The sequence below is a fragment of the Brassica oleracea genome, chromosome C3 (genome assembly GCF_000695525.1).
Source record: "Brassica oleracea var. oleracea cultivar TO1000 chromosome C3, BOL, whole genome shotgun sequence".
In the NCBI taxonomy this organism is placed as follows: domain Eukaryota; kingdom Viridiplantae; phylum Streptophyta; class Magnoliopsida; order Brassicales; family Brassicaceae; genus Brassica; species Brassica oleracea.
Genome location: NC_027750.1, coordinates 22,306,481 through 22,322,647, shown reverse-complemented (window position 1 = coordinate 22,322,647; position 16,167 = coordinate 22,306,481). Strand labels below are relative to the sequence as shown.

The 16,167-nt window shown below is 34.3% G+C and overlaps 3 protein-coding genes and 1 pseudogene across 5 annotated transcripts; 1 reads left to right on the top strand and 3 right to left on the bottom strand.

Annotated features, from left to right (window-relative positions):
• The first annotated feature begins 249 nt into the window (after positions 1 to 249).
• On the top strand, positions 250 to 3,065 carry LOC106328250 (U11/U12 small nuclear ribonucleoprotein 48 kDa protein-like). Of its 2 annotated transcripts, none has more exons than XM_013766652.1 (5): positions 250 to 1,450; positions 1,565 to 1,679; positions 1,790 to 1,897; positions 2,007 to 2,543; positions 2,819 to 3,065. In XM_013766652.1, exons 1-4 carry the CDS (start codon positions 309 to 311, stop codon positions 2,526 to 2,528), a joined length of 1,887 nt encoding a protein of 628 aa, XP_013622106.1. In that variant the 5' UTR covers positions 250 to 308; the 3' UTR covers positions 2,529 to 2,543; positions 2,819 to 3,065. The 2 variants fall into 2 exon arrangements, with proteins under 2 accessions (XP_013622106.1, XP_013622105.1); XM_013766651.1 differs by having other exon boundaries at positions 2,622 to 3,065.
• Positions 3,066 to 3,238: 173 nt separating this feature from the next.
• On the bottom strand, positions 3,239 to 5,585 carry LOC106328523 (glyceraldehyde-3-phosphate dehydrogenase, cytosolic-like). The gene is made up of 9 exons (XM_013766979.1): positions 5,444 to 5,585; positions 5,333 to 5,362; positions 4,953 to 5,053; positions 4,629 to 4,744; positions 4,446 to 4,545; positions 4,205 to 4,351; positions 4,058 to 4,118; positions 3,725 to 3,965; positions 3,239 to 3,641 (listed from the first exon to the last, which is right to left on the bottom strand). Exons 1-9 carry the CDS (start codon positions 5,445 to 5,447, stop codon positions 3,425 to 3,427), a joined length of 1,017 nt encoding a protein of 338 aa, XP_013622433.1. The 5' UTR covers positions 5,448 to 5,585; the 3' UTR covers positions 3,239 to 3,424.
• Positions 5,586 to 8,912: 3,327 nt separating this feature from the next.
• On the bottom strand, positions 8,913 to 11,028 carry LOC106330120 (annotated as a pseudogene).
• A 1,987-nt stretch (positions 11,029 to 13,015) lies between these two features.
• Positions 13,016 to 14,746, bottom strand: LOC106333756 (pyruvate kinase, cytosolic isozyme-like). 2 transcript variants are annotated; one of them, XM_013772169.1, is made up of 4 exons: positions 14,632 to 14,746; positions 14,507 to 14,577; positions 13,953 to 14,414; positions 13,016 to 13,818 (listed from the first exon to the last, which is right to left on the bottom strand). In XM_013772169.1, the coding sequence occupies exons 1-4, from the start codon at positions 14,744 to 14,746 to the stop codon at positions 13,042 to 13,044; spliced, it is 1,425 nt and encodes a 474-aa protein (XP_013627623.1). In that variant the 3' UTR covers positions 13,016 to 13,041. The 2 variants fall into 2 exon arrangements, with proteins under 2 accessions (XP_013627623.1, XP_013627622.1); XM_013772168.1 differs by having other exon boundaries at positions 14,507 to 14,746.
• Between the last annotated feature and the right edge of the window lie 1,421 nt (positions 14,747 to 16,167).

Sequence of the window (16,167 nt, the reverse complement as noted above, 5' to 3'; positions counted from 1 at the left end):
AAAAAATAAGGTTTTTATGTCATAATTTGTTTAATGTCCAATCCGATCAACCCATGATGTATTAATTATAGTTTTGTTCCATTATTTTTAATAAAAATTGATCCGATCCATCGGAAAGAAATTATATAATAACAACAAAAAATATTTTATATATATAAATAAAATGATCACATATATAAAAAAAAAAACTATCGATAATATATACAAATAATGTCTAATACTAGTTAAACTGTATAACAGAAGAAAACACGTCTCGTCTCAAACATTTTTCTTTTCCTTTCAAAATCTGTGAAGTTCGCCGTCGCCAGATGGATCGACCACCGTCGTTTCCTCACTATCAAATCCCTAATCCTAATTTCTTCCCCCAACCTCCTCATCCTGTCCAAAACCTCAACACTTTCTCCATCGCTCCATCTCCACCACCAATCCACTCCATCTCCAGTACACTCTCCTCTCTACAGTCCCTAATCTCAGAATCCCAACGCACATTAGCTTCCCTCTCGCAAAATCTATCTATAGATAACTCTTCTCTTCTCAAAAATGACAATTTTGTTCGGTGCCCGTTTGATCCTAATCACCTCATGCCACCAGAAGCCCTCTTCCTCCATTCACTTCGTTGCCCAAAGCCTCTTGATCTCACTCACCTCCTTGGATCATTCACTAGTTACCGGAACAAGCTCGAGCTGCCGTTAAATAACGGCGGCGGTGACGTTTGTTTCTTCTACAAGGAGTGCCCAGGCGTTGTTAGCTTCTCTGGGATCGATAATAACAAGAAAAGTTTAAAACTTTGCAGTGATTTTGTAGGTTCTTGTGAGGAAGAGAAGAAGAAGAAGAAGAGTGTGTTTGATAAACGGTTAAGGCTCTTGCCGTCTGATGTCTATGCAGTGAAGAGTGAGATTGGGAGATGGAGAGAGTATCCGAGTTCTTATTCATATAGTGTTCTTTCTTCGATTCTGAGTTCGAGAGTGGTTGGAATGAGTGAGTTAAGTACATGGATTCTGGTGAACTCCATGAGATATGGCGTTATAATTGATACATACATTAGGGATCATGTGTTCTTGCTCTTTAGATTGTGTCTGAAAGCTGTTGTTGAGGAAGCTAGTGGGTTTATAATAGAGCCTGATGCTAATTCGTGCGAAAGGAGAACGTTTGAGTGTCCGGTTTTGGTTCGAGTGTTGTCTTGGTTAGCTTCTCACCTTGCTGTCTTGTATGGAGAAGGAAACGGGAAGTTTTTGGCTCTAGACATGTTTAAACACTGCATTGAAGTGTCTGCCTCTCGGATTATGTTGTTTCTGTCACCTGAATCCTCTGGTGTTCTCGAGGTTATGGATGATGCAAAGTTCGGTAATGAGGATGTGGCAGAAGCTGTTGCAGCGTTGTATGAAAGATCCAAGCTTGAACGAAAAATAAGAGCGATTCGATATGCGCAACCACTAACAAGATATCAGCGGTAGGTTTCAAATCTTTGAAGGGCTATTCTGTTTTTCAACTTGATTATTTGTCCATTTTCACAGTGTAGTATTTAAGATTCTTATCAATGTTTGAATCTGAGTTTGATGTAAAGGGTAGCTGAGCATGGTGTTATGACGGCTAAAGCTGATGAGGAGCGGAAGGGACGTCCTAACTACCGACCTATTATTGATCATGATGGTCTTCCGAGACAACGCTCATCGAATCAGGTTTATACTAGACTGTCTACTAACTGTGTTATATAACATGAAGGAAACACATATTACTCTAAGGAGTTTTTGCTGAAGGAACCGAGATTGTATTGTCTATAACGTTGTAGGATATGGATAAACGGAAGACAAGAGAAGAGCTTTTAGCTGAAGAGAGAGATTACAAGCGTCGAAGAATGTCGTACCGTGGTAAGAAGGTCAAACGAACTCCTCGACAGGTATGAGAAAAATTGGATGTTGCTCTATAATCATACGTACTTTCATGTGTATATGACATTTAATTAGCAATAAACTTAAATTGAGTTTTCTCAATCTTTTGTCTTGTAGGTGTTGCGTGATATGATAGAAGGATTTACAGAAGAAGTTAAGCTAGCAGGAGGAATTGGATGTTTTGAGAAGGGAATGCCATTGCACTCCTCCTCGTCTTCTATAGGCAATGATCAGAAAGAAAGTGTGTCAACGACATTGACAGACGCATCAGCGAGAGCCTATAACCAAGGGAAAGGAGAGAAGCGTGCAGATAGTGAATATCCGATGGATACTAGAACCAGTACAGATAGAGGAAAGCGGTATGAGGAATATGATTCCAGTAGCTCACAGAGACAGCAAAGTCACAGATCATACAAGCGCAGTGTTCGAAGAGATGATGATGATGATGATGAATACAGAAGGACCAAACGACGTAGCCACGAAAAGGAATCTCATCATCAGAACCACATATCATCTCGTGAAAGAAGTTCTTCAGATTACAAAACCAAAAGGGACGATGGTTATGACCGCCGCAGCAGTCGGGAAACTAGGAAGCAAAACTCGTTTGAAGATAGATACAATCCATTAGAAAGAGATTGAAGCTAAAGAGAAGAGGTAAGTCATTTGAAAACCATCTATGTATCTCCTTATCACCGTGTCTTGACTTTGAGATGGAGTGATCTATGTTTACAGGAGCATCTGAAGTTTTGTGTGAATCCGTATCCTCTTTTGTATCCTTAACCATTTAAGTGTTAATCAAAACCTTATCTTTTGATACTTAAAGTTTCTAGCTATTTCTCAACGTCCCTTGGGTTTATATATTCAGTGTGGTCTACCACTCCTTGTCTTTATAATTTTTCAGTGTTACTTTTCTCTTTTGCTTGTGACAGATTGAAGTTAACTCAAAGTAATGTTCTTTCTATGAACAAGCCACGAGCCATATGATTGCTGGGAAGAAATGAGAATTCAACAAGAGTTTGTAATGGTGAAGACACTGTAATGTTTACATCTGTAATACTTTAATGCAATCATATGTATGTAAATAAAAGATGATGACCAGAGCCATTACTCATGTTAGAAGAACCGTCAATAGCTACCGCTAGAACAACTTGAAATCTACACTACAATCCGGTTTGCATTGGGTTTAAGTTATAAAAGACGCAAGTGCCCATTTGGGAATCTACTGGAGGCATTAACGAAAAACATCATCCTTGACCATCTGTTTGACATTATTAGATCTGAGTGTTTCTCTTCAGAGAGCCTTTCACCATGTTTAGGTTGATCAAAAATTATCTATAACTTCCGAAACGTATTAGAATTAAGCTTTGATTTAGGTCTTAAATCTGAACAAACGATAAAGAGAGTAACTCAATATATCAGCCTAAAGGGCCTCTTCAGAAAACAAACAGGTCTACAAACCGAAAATAGAGTTCAAATTATTAATTGAAAATAAAGACTTCTTCCTCCCCAAACATCATTAGAGATCTTGTCAGGGTTTAGGCCTTTGACATGTGAACGATCAAGTCGACCACACGGGTACTGTAACCCCATTCGTTGTCATACCACGACACCAGCTTCACGAAGTTGTCACTCAATGCGATTCCAGCCTTTGCGTCAAAAATGCTCGACCTGCTGTCACCAATGAAGTCAGTTGACACAACATCGTCTTCGGTGTAACCAAGGATTCCTTTCAGCTTTCCTTCAGATTCCTCCCTGTGCGTATTGTTAAACAATTCAACCAGTTAGTTATCAAGATATGATGAAACTACGCTAAGTAGAACCGAAAGCTAGCTTACTTGATAGCCTTCTTGATCTGGTCGTAGGTAGCAGCTTTCTCGAGTCTAACCGTGAGGTCAACAACTGAGACATCAACGGTGGGAACACGGAAGGACATTCCTGTCAACTTTCCATTGAGCTGTGGAAGCACCTTTCCGACAGCCTTGGCAGCTCCAGTGCTGCTGGGAATGATGTTGAATGAAGCAGCTCTCCCACCTCTCCAGTCCTTCATTGATGGTCCATCAACAGTCTTCTGAGTAGCTGATACCATAAAAGCAGAACCCATTAGATCAGAGTTAACTAATATAAGCAAACAGTTCGGTTTAACATTTTTAGAAGACTGAGAAATTTACCAGTGATAGAGTGGACGGTAGTCATGAGACCCTCAACAATTCCGAACCTGTCGTTGATAACCTAAAGGAAGAAGCAACCCAAAATTGGAAAGAGGTTCAGCATAACACTATCAAATTCAATTATAAACAGGCCATGAGGTCTTTTACCTTGGCAAGGGGAGCAAGGCAGTTAGTGGTGCAACTAGCGTTGGAGACAATGTCAAGGTCGGACTTGTACTCGTGCTCGTTAACACCAACAACAAACATGGGAGCGTCCTTGCTCGGAGCAGAGATGACAACCTTCTTAGCACCACCCTGAACAAACAAATTCACCAAATCAATCAGTTGAAGCATCACAAGTCTACTAATTACTGAAGAATCATCCAAGACTAACAATATAAAAACAAACCTTCAAGTGAGCAGCAGCTTTGTCCTTGTCAGTGAAAACACCTGTAGACTCAACAACGAAGTCAGCTCCAGCTTCACCCCATGGGATATCCTCAGGGTTCCTTCACAAACAAACAAAAAAATCACTTATCAGATTAAAAAAACACACACACACTGAGAAATAATAGTCATCTAGTAAATGTACCTAATACCAAAGACGGTGACTGGCTTCTCACCAAAGAGAAGAGTCTTCTCATCCTTGACCTTGAGCTCATTGTGTTTCCATTGACCGTGAACACTGTCGTACTTGAACATGTACGTCTGCAACAATCAAACACGGAGAGTATAATCAATTACACTCTTCACACTCTTGACTCAATCGATGACATTACAATCATATCAGCTCAAGAAAAACACACCATCTAATCATCTGAATCAACATGAGATTTAACCAACTAAACCAGACTCTTAATCTAAAGTATAAATCAACAGTCCAGGATCAAAACGACGTCGTCGGAAGGAAACGAACCATGTACTCAGTGGTGATGAAGGGATCGTTGACGGCTACGAGCTCAACGTCGTCTCTCTGAAGAACAACTCTAGCAACCAAACGACCGATTCTTCCGAATCCTAGCGATTACATAAACCAAAACGTCAGATTCAACACATCTGCTACATATACGAAAGCAAAAAAAAAAAAAAAAAAAAAAAAATTACAAACAAAATTTCGAATTGAGATTTTGGTCGATATGTTGGCTGAGACATTGAATTGAAATGTATTCACAATTGAAATACACACACACACATTGATGATCCCAGAAAATCTTACTTGAGAATGGCTCAGGAGAGAAGGAATGATCATACGNNAAAAAAAAAAAAAAAAAAAAAACTAATTAAGCAGAGACTCACCGTTGATTCCGATCTTGATCTTACCGCCAGCTACAAATCCAAAAAAACAATCAGATCAGAATGCATTCATCAATAGATTAGAGAAACCAAATCAACGAAGGAGATACTCACCCATTTTCGAATCCAATACGCGAGCGAGAGTGAGAGAGAGAGATTGAAGATGAGATATTACACAGTGACAATGGTTTGAGTGAGATCCGAGGCAGAGGGGTTTGCGTTTTTATAAGAGAGAAGAACGTGGCGAAGGGGTCGGGAAGATCCAACGGTGGAGATTTTTTCTTGGAGAAAAAGTCAGATCTGCTTCAATTTTTTTCTTAAAATAACGGAATTGCCCTACGTACGATGTGGAGATTTCTTTTCGGCGAGTCATGGGCCGCGTCCGCATGAAACGCTCCCCACGCTGACAAGTGTTCATGAGAGGCCCATTTTTGTACATGGTTTCAATGGGCTTATGTGACAAGAATAATATCTGGCTAACTTAGATCAAATTGACACTAGCTTGACCTGTCAACTAAGGCTGAAGTTCGCAATCTAGATCTGCTCAATCCTATAAATTACCAAGCTTAGGTTTAATTATATAAATTTAAGAAATCAAGTTTTCCATGTTTAGTCCATATAGACTTTAGATGTTTTGGAGTTAAACTCATTTGAATTAGGACCGGTCCAAAAACTCAAAACTTATATTTTAATTTATTAATTATTTAAAATAACCAAATTTCTTAAATATTAATTTAAATTTCTCTTTTCTATAGTAAATTTTTATATATATTTCATATTAATTTAAATTTAAGATAGATTCAATTTTGATTTGTTTATAACAGAATTTCAAAGTATAAATGCTGAAGAAAAGAGTATAAATTAGTAGTGTATATATGTATCGGAATCTTGAGGTTGATTGTTTGTAGTTTTTGTTTTAGTTTTTGGTTTTTGATTTTGTAAAAAACCATTTTTTATCCAATCAAGTTTTAGCTTTTAGTTTTTGGTTTTGTAAGAACCATTTCACTTGCCAATCAAGTTTTTTAACAAATAGATTCCCTAAAATTAAGGGAAACTAGTTTTTAAAATTTCAACCAATTTGTGAAGAAATGCTAAAAACCAACTTTTGTGAGTTTTCAATATAAAAACGAATTTTGTTTATTTTGTATAAAATACTATATTTTAATTAATTAAGTAAATAATATTCTCATAAAGATAAAATTCTCATACAATTTTTTTATCATTTAACATTAATGTAAAATAATTTATGTGTTTCATATATGTAAATAAATATAGATAATTTTAGTATTATTGTAGCCAATTAATTCTTAATATCTATAAATAAATTATTGAATAATATTATTATACATAATAAACAACAACTAAAAATTATAAAATTTAAAATATTTTATTAATACAATATATTATATTAATTTGAAAATAGCCATTCAAGTTCTAAAAAACGAAAAATATTTTATGTAATAAAATTTATAAATTATATTTAAGTATAACACTTAAAATAAAATAATTTAAAACATGGTGATGTTTTTATTTTAAATAACAGCCACTATATTTTGATAAATTTTTTAATGGTAATTTAAAAAAAAATTATTTTAAAACAATGTATTGCTTATTTTATAAAAAAAAACTTAGAATAAAGCAAAACCAAAATCTAAAAACCAAAAACCAAAACCAAAAGCTGAAAATAAAAAATCTAAATCTAAAAGTTAAAAACCAAAAACCAAAAAATGAAATCTAAAACAAAAATCTAAAAACCAAAAACTGAAACCAAATCATCACCTGGTATGTTTGCATCTGTTGTACACGATTTAAGTTACGTCACAGAATTGACTCAAACTAATACTGACCGAAACATTACATTGTGATTTAGCATACACCTTTAACTTTATGTATATGGTTCTTACATTGACTATTTTTTTTTTTGCATATATTTATATTTTGCATAATTTTTGTGAAATAAAATATCATTCAGACTATTGATGCATAACAAAAAAAAACATTTTAATGAACGGCTATAACCTATTCTACATTCAATGTTTATGATGAACATTAATTATCTATAGACTTATAGTATATCAAGTCACTTTTTCACAACCTATTACTTTTTAAGACGAAAATCATTTTAATTCATTATCCCAAGATTTTTTTTTTAATGACTCAGGTATTCGAAATCCACCTAGGCGAATCCCGATTAGTGTCTAATGACACCGCTGCTGAAGACATCCCGGAAAACTGGTGATTTTCTCATATAAATATGCCAGTAACCACATGCGGAACTAATAGTTCTGCACTAAAGGGGGGCAATCGAACCAGAGAATATTAGACATCACTTTGTCATGTATTGACAACTACATAATCTAAAAATATAAATAAATCTTTCGAGTTTTTATGAAAATATTATCCGAATCTACTTAAATATTCAACAATTATACTAAAACTAATCAATAATTTTTGGAAATCGCATTTTTTTAAATAAAATTACAAGTGGGTCTATAAATATTTTAGATAACCACAAAACTTATTTTTGTCTCAAAATTTTATTAAATTATTCTTATATATATATATATATTCCTTAATCCTTGAAATATTATACTTGAATAGGACAAAAAAAACCAAAAATCTTTTCAATATCTTGCCATTTTCTTAAAGTCTTTTAATTTGAAATCAAGCTTTTTAAGAATTGAATCTTAACAATAAACTCAATTTTTTTCAGTTTTAGAAATACTAAGGGGTTTTTCGGGCTACGCCCGGATTTTTTTCTATAATATTAGTTTAATTTTTATATTTATATTTTAAAAACGAACAAATATGATATACACTGAAACTTGTTATAGAATTATAAACATAAATGCAAATTTAAAACTATTTGAAATAATTTGTTGTGTTTTATTGGAGTTTTATGTAGGATATTAGTAAGATTAATAAAAAGTTAACTAAATTATAAATTAATATCTATATATATTCTTTATCTTGGTTATTTGTTTTTATGTAAAACAATTGTAAAGCTTATAATTAGTACTGTATAAATTTTGATTGGTTTTAAAATTAACAAGTTTCATTTTTTGTACTTGTCTTTAAAAGAAAGTACCACCGACTTGTATACCGGTTCGTTATTTGTTGTTTTCAATTTATCGTTTTAACCAAAATAATTTTGTCAACCTTTTTAACCAAAATTTAAATTTAACATTTATTGTTGCTATTTAATTTTTGTGTTTTTTTAAGTTTGTTTGTGATAGAAAGAAAATTTTGCTTCATGATTTGAAATATTATTAGTTGTAAATTTATAGAAGGTTTAATTTCTTACCGTAGTTGATGTAATATTAATTTTAAAGTTTCTTATTTTAATTATTTAATTAATCAGATTTTTTGGAAATAATTTTGAATATTAATACTATTATCTGATGTTCTAGCTTTTTTTCTGTTTGCTGGGTAGTGTTTGTGTGCTCGGTCATCCCTTTATGCAAGGCTGAGATACTTGTTCAAACATGGTCTTGAATGACCTCTCGAAAACATGTATGAGTGAGGACTTCAAACCCAACTTAAAAGCTTTCTAAAATTAAATGGTAGAAAGATACAAAAATTATCACTGTTTGAGGTCTGAAATCAGGTTTTTAATCAAAATTTTTGAAGAACTCTTAACTTAAATCTGATTAAACACATTGCATAGACGTTTTGTGTGTTTCTGAAAATAATTTATATACAAAATCGGTTTAAGAATTCTAACTCCTACGGTTTGATCCTGCCCTACAATCTGAGTTACAAACCTACGAACTGCATTATTATTATTCTCGCATTTGCCTTACTTATTCTTTTATGTTTCATGACTTTTTTTTTTAGGTTCCATAACCTTTGTCTATGATGCTTTGATAGTATTGTGTACAAACTCAATATTAAATTTTACTTTAGTTATACACATTCTAAGTTATTATCCAGGCTATACATGTTTATATTAATAATTTGTTTTATATTTATAATAATTTTAAAATTATCAAAGTAGAGGATCGTTTTTAAAATTGTAACCTTTTAATTAACTACCATTTTCTATTTTTGGATTTATATATGCATAAATTATGTCTTAAATGTACTTTTCATATGTAATACACATTATGTAAATATTTTTTTTGTATATGTAATCTTATGATATAATATTTTATAATCACATTTAATATGAGTAACATATACTAATTATTGAATAAAAATAAATTGCATATTTTTTCTCAAAAAAATCGCTGTTTAAATAAAATATGTTCTATAAATATTGAAGCTAACATAGGGTACATGAAGCTAAGCTGATCACCACCGCGCTTGTATTCCTCCAACATCTGAGGATGATACTCCAATATCTAATGTTTTTTTCCCAAAGATAAGTGACTGTTAAAACCAGTGAAGAGCAGAGAAAAGCAAGATGTGTAGAAGAAGAAATGCCTTTTTGTGTTACCTCTTGGTAGATTAATTCTCTGACATCATCTTTTGTTAACTTCTTTCTCTCGAAATCAAACTCAAGCTTTGAGATTGGTTGTGTTGATGGTTCACGCTCTGAGTTTGACAGACCACTGAAGTATGGATCAGATAATGCCTGTAAATAAGCAAAATCAGAACAATGAAAGATAAGAGTTTAAGTATGTGTAAGAAAATGAGAAAGAAAAACAAAAAGGTACATCTTCAGCAGATGCACGGTCTTTGGGACCAAAGGCAAGCAGGCGTTCAAGAAGGCGGAGAGCCAAAGGATCAGCTTTAGTGAACTTATGAGAGAAAGGGACTGGCTGTTTTTTCCTCATGCTGCTAAGATACCTCCTCGCCTTTTCATTTCTAATCTGTCATCATTTCAAGATTGCAACATCATATTATAAAAAATTAACTCTCTCAAATGACGATGGTATGTAACACATTAATCTGCTAGAGAAAAAATTGAACATGTTTTTCTTAAAATTATTGAGTGACTAACCTTTGATATAGACTCAGGAGGTGGAGTGCCAAGGAAGTCTGTCATAAGATCCAATTGGTGCACCACATTTTTCCCGGGAAACAAAGGCTTACCCAAAAGTATTTACGCAAAAATGCAACCAACACTCCAGATATCAATCGCAGGTGTATACTGTAATATGAAAAAGAAGTACATTTAGAATGTGAGGTAACTATAGAAGTTGAGTTCAGTGAAAAAAGAATCTTACTTTGGAGAAAAACAATCCACATAGCTCAGGGACACAATACCACCGAGTAGCTACATAATCCTACAAAAAAGAATACATAAAAGGAGTGAGTTCACAAACCATGAAAGATTTAAAAGAAAATCTAACGACCAGTTTAGTTGCTTGAAAGAAAACTCACAGTCCAGAATATAGCAGTTGGAGCGTCGTTGAAAGAAACACGAGCGAGTCCAAAATCACAGATCTTCAATTTGCAATCAGCATTAGCTAGAATGTTCTTTGGTTTCAAATCCCTATGAAACACATTAGCTGAGAACAGAACTCACTTCAGTATCTCAATAAATCTAAAATATTACCACAAGGCTCGAAAGAAAACAATGTATACTAACCTGCGTGAACATATTTAAGACCACGGAGAAGCTGGTACAAGAAAAACTGATGATGCTTAGCAGTTAAATCATCGTTGCCCTTAATCACCTGGTGGAGATCAGACTCCATCAACTCGAACACAAAGTAAATATCCCTGAACTCTCGGCGAGAAGGAGGTAGCATGATGTGTGTGATCCAAGGGTCTTTGGACATGAGCAACATCATTTTAGAGGGGCTTTGCTGGTTGATTTCCTCATTCTGTCATCATTTTTTCTGAAAATTTGGTTAGCTTGAATAGGGTGAAGGGGAGAAGCAAAGAAGAAGGGAGATCTATAATTGTGGAGCTGATGAAAAGGGAATAGATTCATGTCCTTTGGGTTATGATAAGCACATGAACTTTATGAGACTTAGATGTGGAGGCGAAGGAGAATCGGAAGTGGTGTAACTGCGTGCTTTGGAAGAAGACGAAACGGAGAGGTCCGAGTCAATTTTGTGTTGTGTGAATGAACGAATGACATGGCAAAAAGAACTCACCCCATTGGATGATTTTCCATGCTGAGGTGGATATGCTCAATAGAACTTATATTCCCCCTTTATTACTTGTTTGATAATCCAACGTGTTTGAAATTTTGAGGTTTTCAAATATGGCATGTTTAGAATACTGATTATATTATATATATATATATATAAATATTAATTATTTCCTAATTATAAAACTAATATCTCTCGAATCATAAACAAATTTTACTCACAGATATAAAAATCTTATATAATCGGTTTAATGAAAACCCAGTGTCATTACGGCTAACTCATTGCTTCCTTTTTCATTTTTTTTTGCTTAACGTAAATATAATTCATTAGGGAGTACTTCTGGGTTGTTATTTTTTTTTTTGGTAATTCTGGTATCTGGGCAGCCACATTCCCAACTATCCCCGTAGGGGGTCCAGCGCCCCAACGGAAGGGATGTTAAATCCGTTGTAGCCAAGGCTCGAACCCGGGTGACGGGCAGTACAACTGTACCTACTTCTGGGTTATTGCTCCTGAAAAAGATACAAAAGGCTCCTTAATGAATCAATTAGCTATTTCGAAGGGCGAGCTGAAGCGACTATACAATTTTTATTAGATATATCTTAGTTATGAAGCTTTTTTGGTCAAAACACTTATAATAATTAATTTTGAAAATATTTCGTGACTTCTATCTACAGGCTGCCGTAGGAGAAGCTGAGAGCAATGTTGGACGAAGATACACACATCCGATAGAGCGAAAAAGAAACTTAGCCAAATGACTTGAGCTTTACAAACAAGATATACAACATCAATAATTTAGCTTGGACGTAAGATGTGTGATCAAGGGTTTCCTAAGAAACATTTTCATGTATTTAATGTATTTGCTTGAGAGTAAACTGATTTATAATGAAAGTTTTAATCAATAATCTATTGTTGAACACACACACGATAACTCATATGTTTTAAATTTTGGATCTTATACTGGTATAGTGATGTCTATAGTGTAGTTTTCATTAGGCATGTTAGCAGATCAAAAATAAAAATTTGCAAGCGAACGAATTTACATCGAAGGATTAACGTCTTTGTTTTAAAATTGTAAAATGACAGATAAAAGTACTAAAGTCATCTAATTATTAAATTAGATAAAAACCGCGGGTTAGAATCTGGTGCATGGTTAAGTGCAAAATATCTAAGCTAGAAGACGATCGCGTTTGTTTGTAAGAGCATCTTTAATCCTGGCTCTAAGCCTCCGGTTTTTAAAAAAAAATATTAAAAAATGATAGGTTCCACACCATTTTAAAAGCTGGCTTCTTCCTCTTCCTACGTAATAGGCGGGTTTTGAAGAGTTTGTGGCTTGTTCGCGGATCCCACCACTTGGTTTTCTATTTATTTTATTAAAAAAAAAAAAATCCTAAGAACGTGATTTAAAGAGGCAGAGCGTTATATTGAACTAAGAATCCATGCACACACGTAATATTTTGCTCTAAGAATCCATGCACACACGTAATATTTTGAACTTTAAACGCACAGCATCAAATACCCAAATGAAGACAAGGTTCGATTTGATTAGATTGGAACACATGAATTTGAAATCTCAACAAGAAAAAACATTCTCCGATAAATATTAAAATTGTCAAAAACCTAAAAAGAAACCCCCACAAAAATTTAAAACTTCTAAGTTTAACAAGTCTACTCAACAGGGAGTATCTTAAGAACGGTGGAACCATCAATGTAATGCAACAACACAACAGAGTCTCCACTCTTACAGATTCCCTTCTCCTTCGCAAACTCCATCGCGAACCTCGTCCTCTCCTCCGTTGACTCACCGGTCGCAACCACCGGAACGATCCCACGGTAAATCAAGCCACGTTTCGCCACCGTAACGGAGCACCTCGACTCACAATCATCCGCCACAGCCACCGACAGAATCGGAACGCTAGGCCTGTACTTCGCCACAAGCGCCGCCGTGTAGCCGCCTTTAGTGAGCACCACAATCGCCTTGGCGTTGTGAATCTTGGCCTTGGACACGGCGGAAGCTGCCAAGTCCTCGATAGGAGACAGCGGCAAGGGAACAGCTTCTTGGATCCTCTCGTACACAGCTTCGTAGTCGATGGTGTCCTCTGCCACTTTACAGATTCTCGCCATGATCTTCACGGCGGCTTCAGGGTGGGCCCCGGCGGCGGTTTCTCCGCTGAGCATGACGCAGTCCGTGCCGTCAAGGACAGCGTTGGCCACGTCTGTTGCTTCGGCTCTTGTCGGAAGAGGAGATTTCGTCATGGACTCGAGCATCTGCGTGGCTGTCACGACTGGTTTTCCGACAGCGTTGGCTCTCGATATCATCATCTTCTGAGCTTGGAAGATCCTCTCGATCGGAATCTCCATCCCCAAGTCTCCTCTAGCCACCATGAAAGCATCAGACTTCTTTAAAATCTCGTCGAAGTTCATCACTCCTTCTTGATTCTCAACCTGTTAAGACAATGTAAGTATAAGTAAAATTTACTTGCAAAACAAGAAACATGTGATTTGTTTTATAGTTTAAAATAAAAATTAAAGTTTACTTGTGAAACAAGAAACATGTGTTCTATTTTTTTTAAACCTACCTTTGACATAAGCACGATACTCTTTGCGTGCTCTCCAAGTAACCTCCTGACTAGGTCAAGATCAGAACCTTTACGAACAAAGGAGAGAGCGATGATATCGATCTTGTTAGGAACTCCCCACTTGAGAATATCTTCTTGATCTTTCTCTGTGAGCGTTGGGAGATCAACTACAACTCCTGGGAGGTTAACGTTCTTTTTCTCTCCTAGGGTTGCTGAGTTCTCGCATCGGCAACGGACAAGACCGTTGGCCTTGTCGCATGACAAGACGGTTAGAGAGATTGTACCGTCTGAACAGAGAATCACTTTCCCTGGGTTGAGATCCTCAGCAAGCTTCTTGTAGCTCATGGAGATTGTGTTTGAGTCTCCTTCCATTGTGTAGTCAGTTGAGATTGTGAGCTCTTGACCTTGAGTTAGCTGAACCGGTTTGCCTTCTTTGAGAAATCCGGTTCGAATCTCAGGACCCTAGAAAAACAAATTAAACCGAGTTTAATTATAAATTTAATCAGATTTTATTATTATGTAACATAAAAGAGAAGTTTAGTGAATTAGGTTACCTTTGTGTCAAGCATGACGGCACATAGAATACCAGTGTTCTTCATGGCGATTATGAGGTTATCGAGAGTTCCTTGGTGGTACTCGTGAGTGCCATGGGAGAAGTTGAAACGGGCAACGTTCATACCAGCTCTGAGAAGCTTCTCGATCATCTCAACAGACCTGGACACTGGTCCAAGAGTACACACGATCTTGGTCTTCTTGAGTGCTCCATTAGTTCTTCCGTCAAGTATCTTCTCCATTGTCAAAAAAAAACCTTTTAAGAAACTTGAGAATTTTTAAGGATGTGAGATTGAGAGTTTTGTGAAAGATTATGATTTGTGATTACTCTAGTATCTATGTTTATATAGGAATCCGGTTAGAGTTTGAAGATAACTAATGTGCTTTTTTAACATTATGAAAAAGGAAAAGATAAATAAACAATTTCCATTTTGTGTGGTTTTAATTTGGTAATAATGTGCGCCTTTAAGTCAAAACTGAAGGAAAAAGGAAAATGCATTTATTGAATTCTTGTGTTTCAAGTAAAACCTTGTTGGTATTGAAAATAGGAATTTTCGATTTTGCATTCGATTAGAGCTGAAGACTGAAAAGGAAAACATCATTCTATACATTTAATGATGTTCTTGCATCTCAAGAATGACAAGACTAAACCGTCAATACTCCTCAAGAGTGATATAGTCTAGGAATCCCCTAAACTATATTTGCGAAGTGATTTTGTCACATGTCCTTTCTACGATCAATTTCACAAGACAAATATAATATGACTACTGAAATTGATGACATGTCTTATAGCTTAATATGACATGGACAATTGCATTTACTGTTAATTTATATTTTTGGTAAACTTTTTAAAATACGGTAATAACTAATAACTCATATATTACATTTAATGTCAATTTATATTTTTGAATTTTTTTTTAGAATATAAGAACAACTCATAAATCATCATTAAACTAAATATATTCAAATATGGCATTATAAATTTTGAAATATAATTTAATTATATATTTTTAAATTATACAGTTTTATTACTAAAATTTTCAAAAATGTATACAATTTTTTTAGAAAATTATAAAAATTTAATCATAAAATCATTATTTTCTTATATATCTACAAATTTTATAAATATTGTTTAATTTTAGTTTTTGGTAATTATGCAACTTTACAAATTTATTTAATATATTTAATTAAAATAAATAGATAGAAAAATCTATCTAAGATTATAATTTCAAATATATACATGCATATTCTTAAATATAATTTTAATGTTTAATTAAATCAAATTTATATTAAAATATTGATACGAAAAAAAAATTTACAATATTAATAAAGTTTATTTTAAAATATAATTTATATTTATCTGTTAAAAAATATTTTAAAGTTTTTTATTGCACATGGTGCAGGAAGAGACACCTAGTGAATTAGTATATGACTAGGTGATCATCCGCGCCCTGCGCAGAGTGAATTTATTTAATAGAATTTATAACTTTTAATATATATATATATATATTTGAAATGTGAAAGTCATTATAACAAATATATACATGTTATATAATTATAGATATAACGTTTGATATAGAGATCAATATATAAATTATGTTTGGGCTTTTCCATTTGATGAGGTGTTGGAATTGAAAGAAATGAGTTTGTTGACGACTAAAAG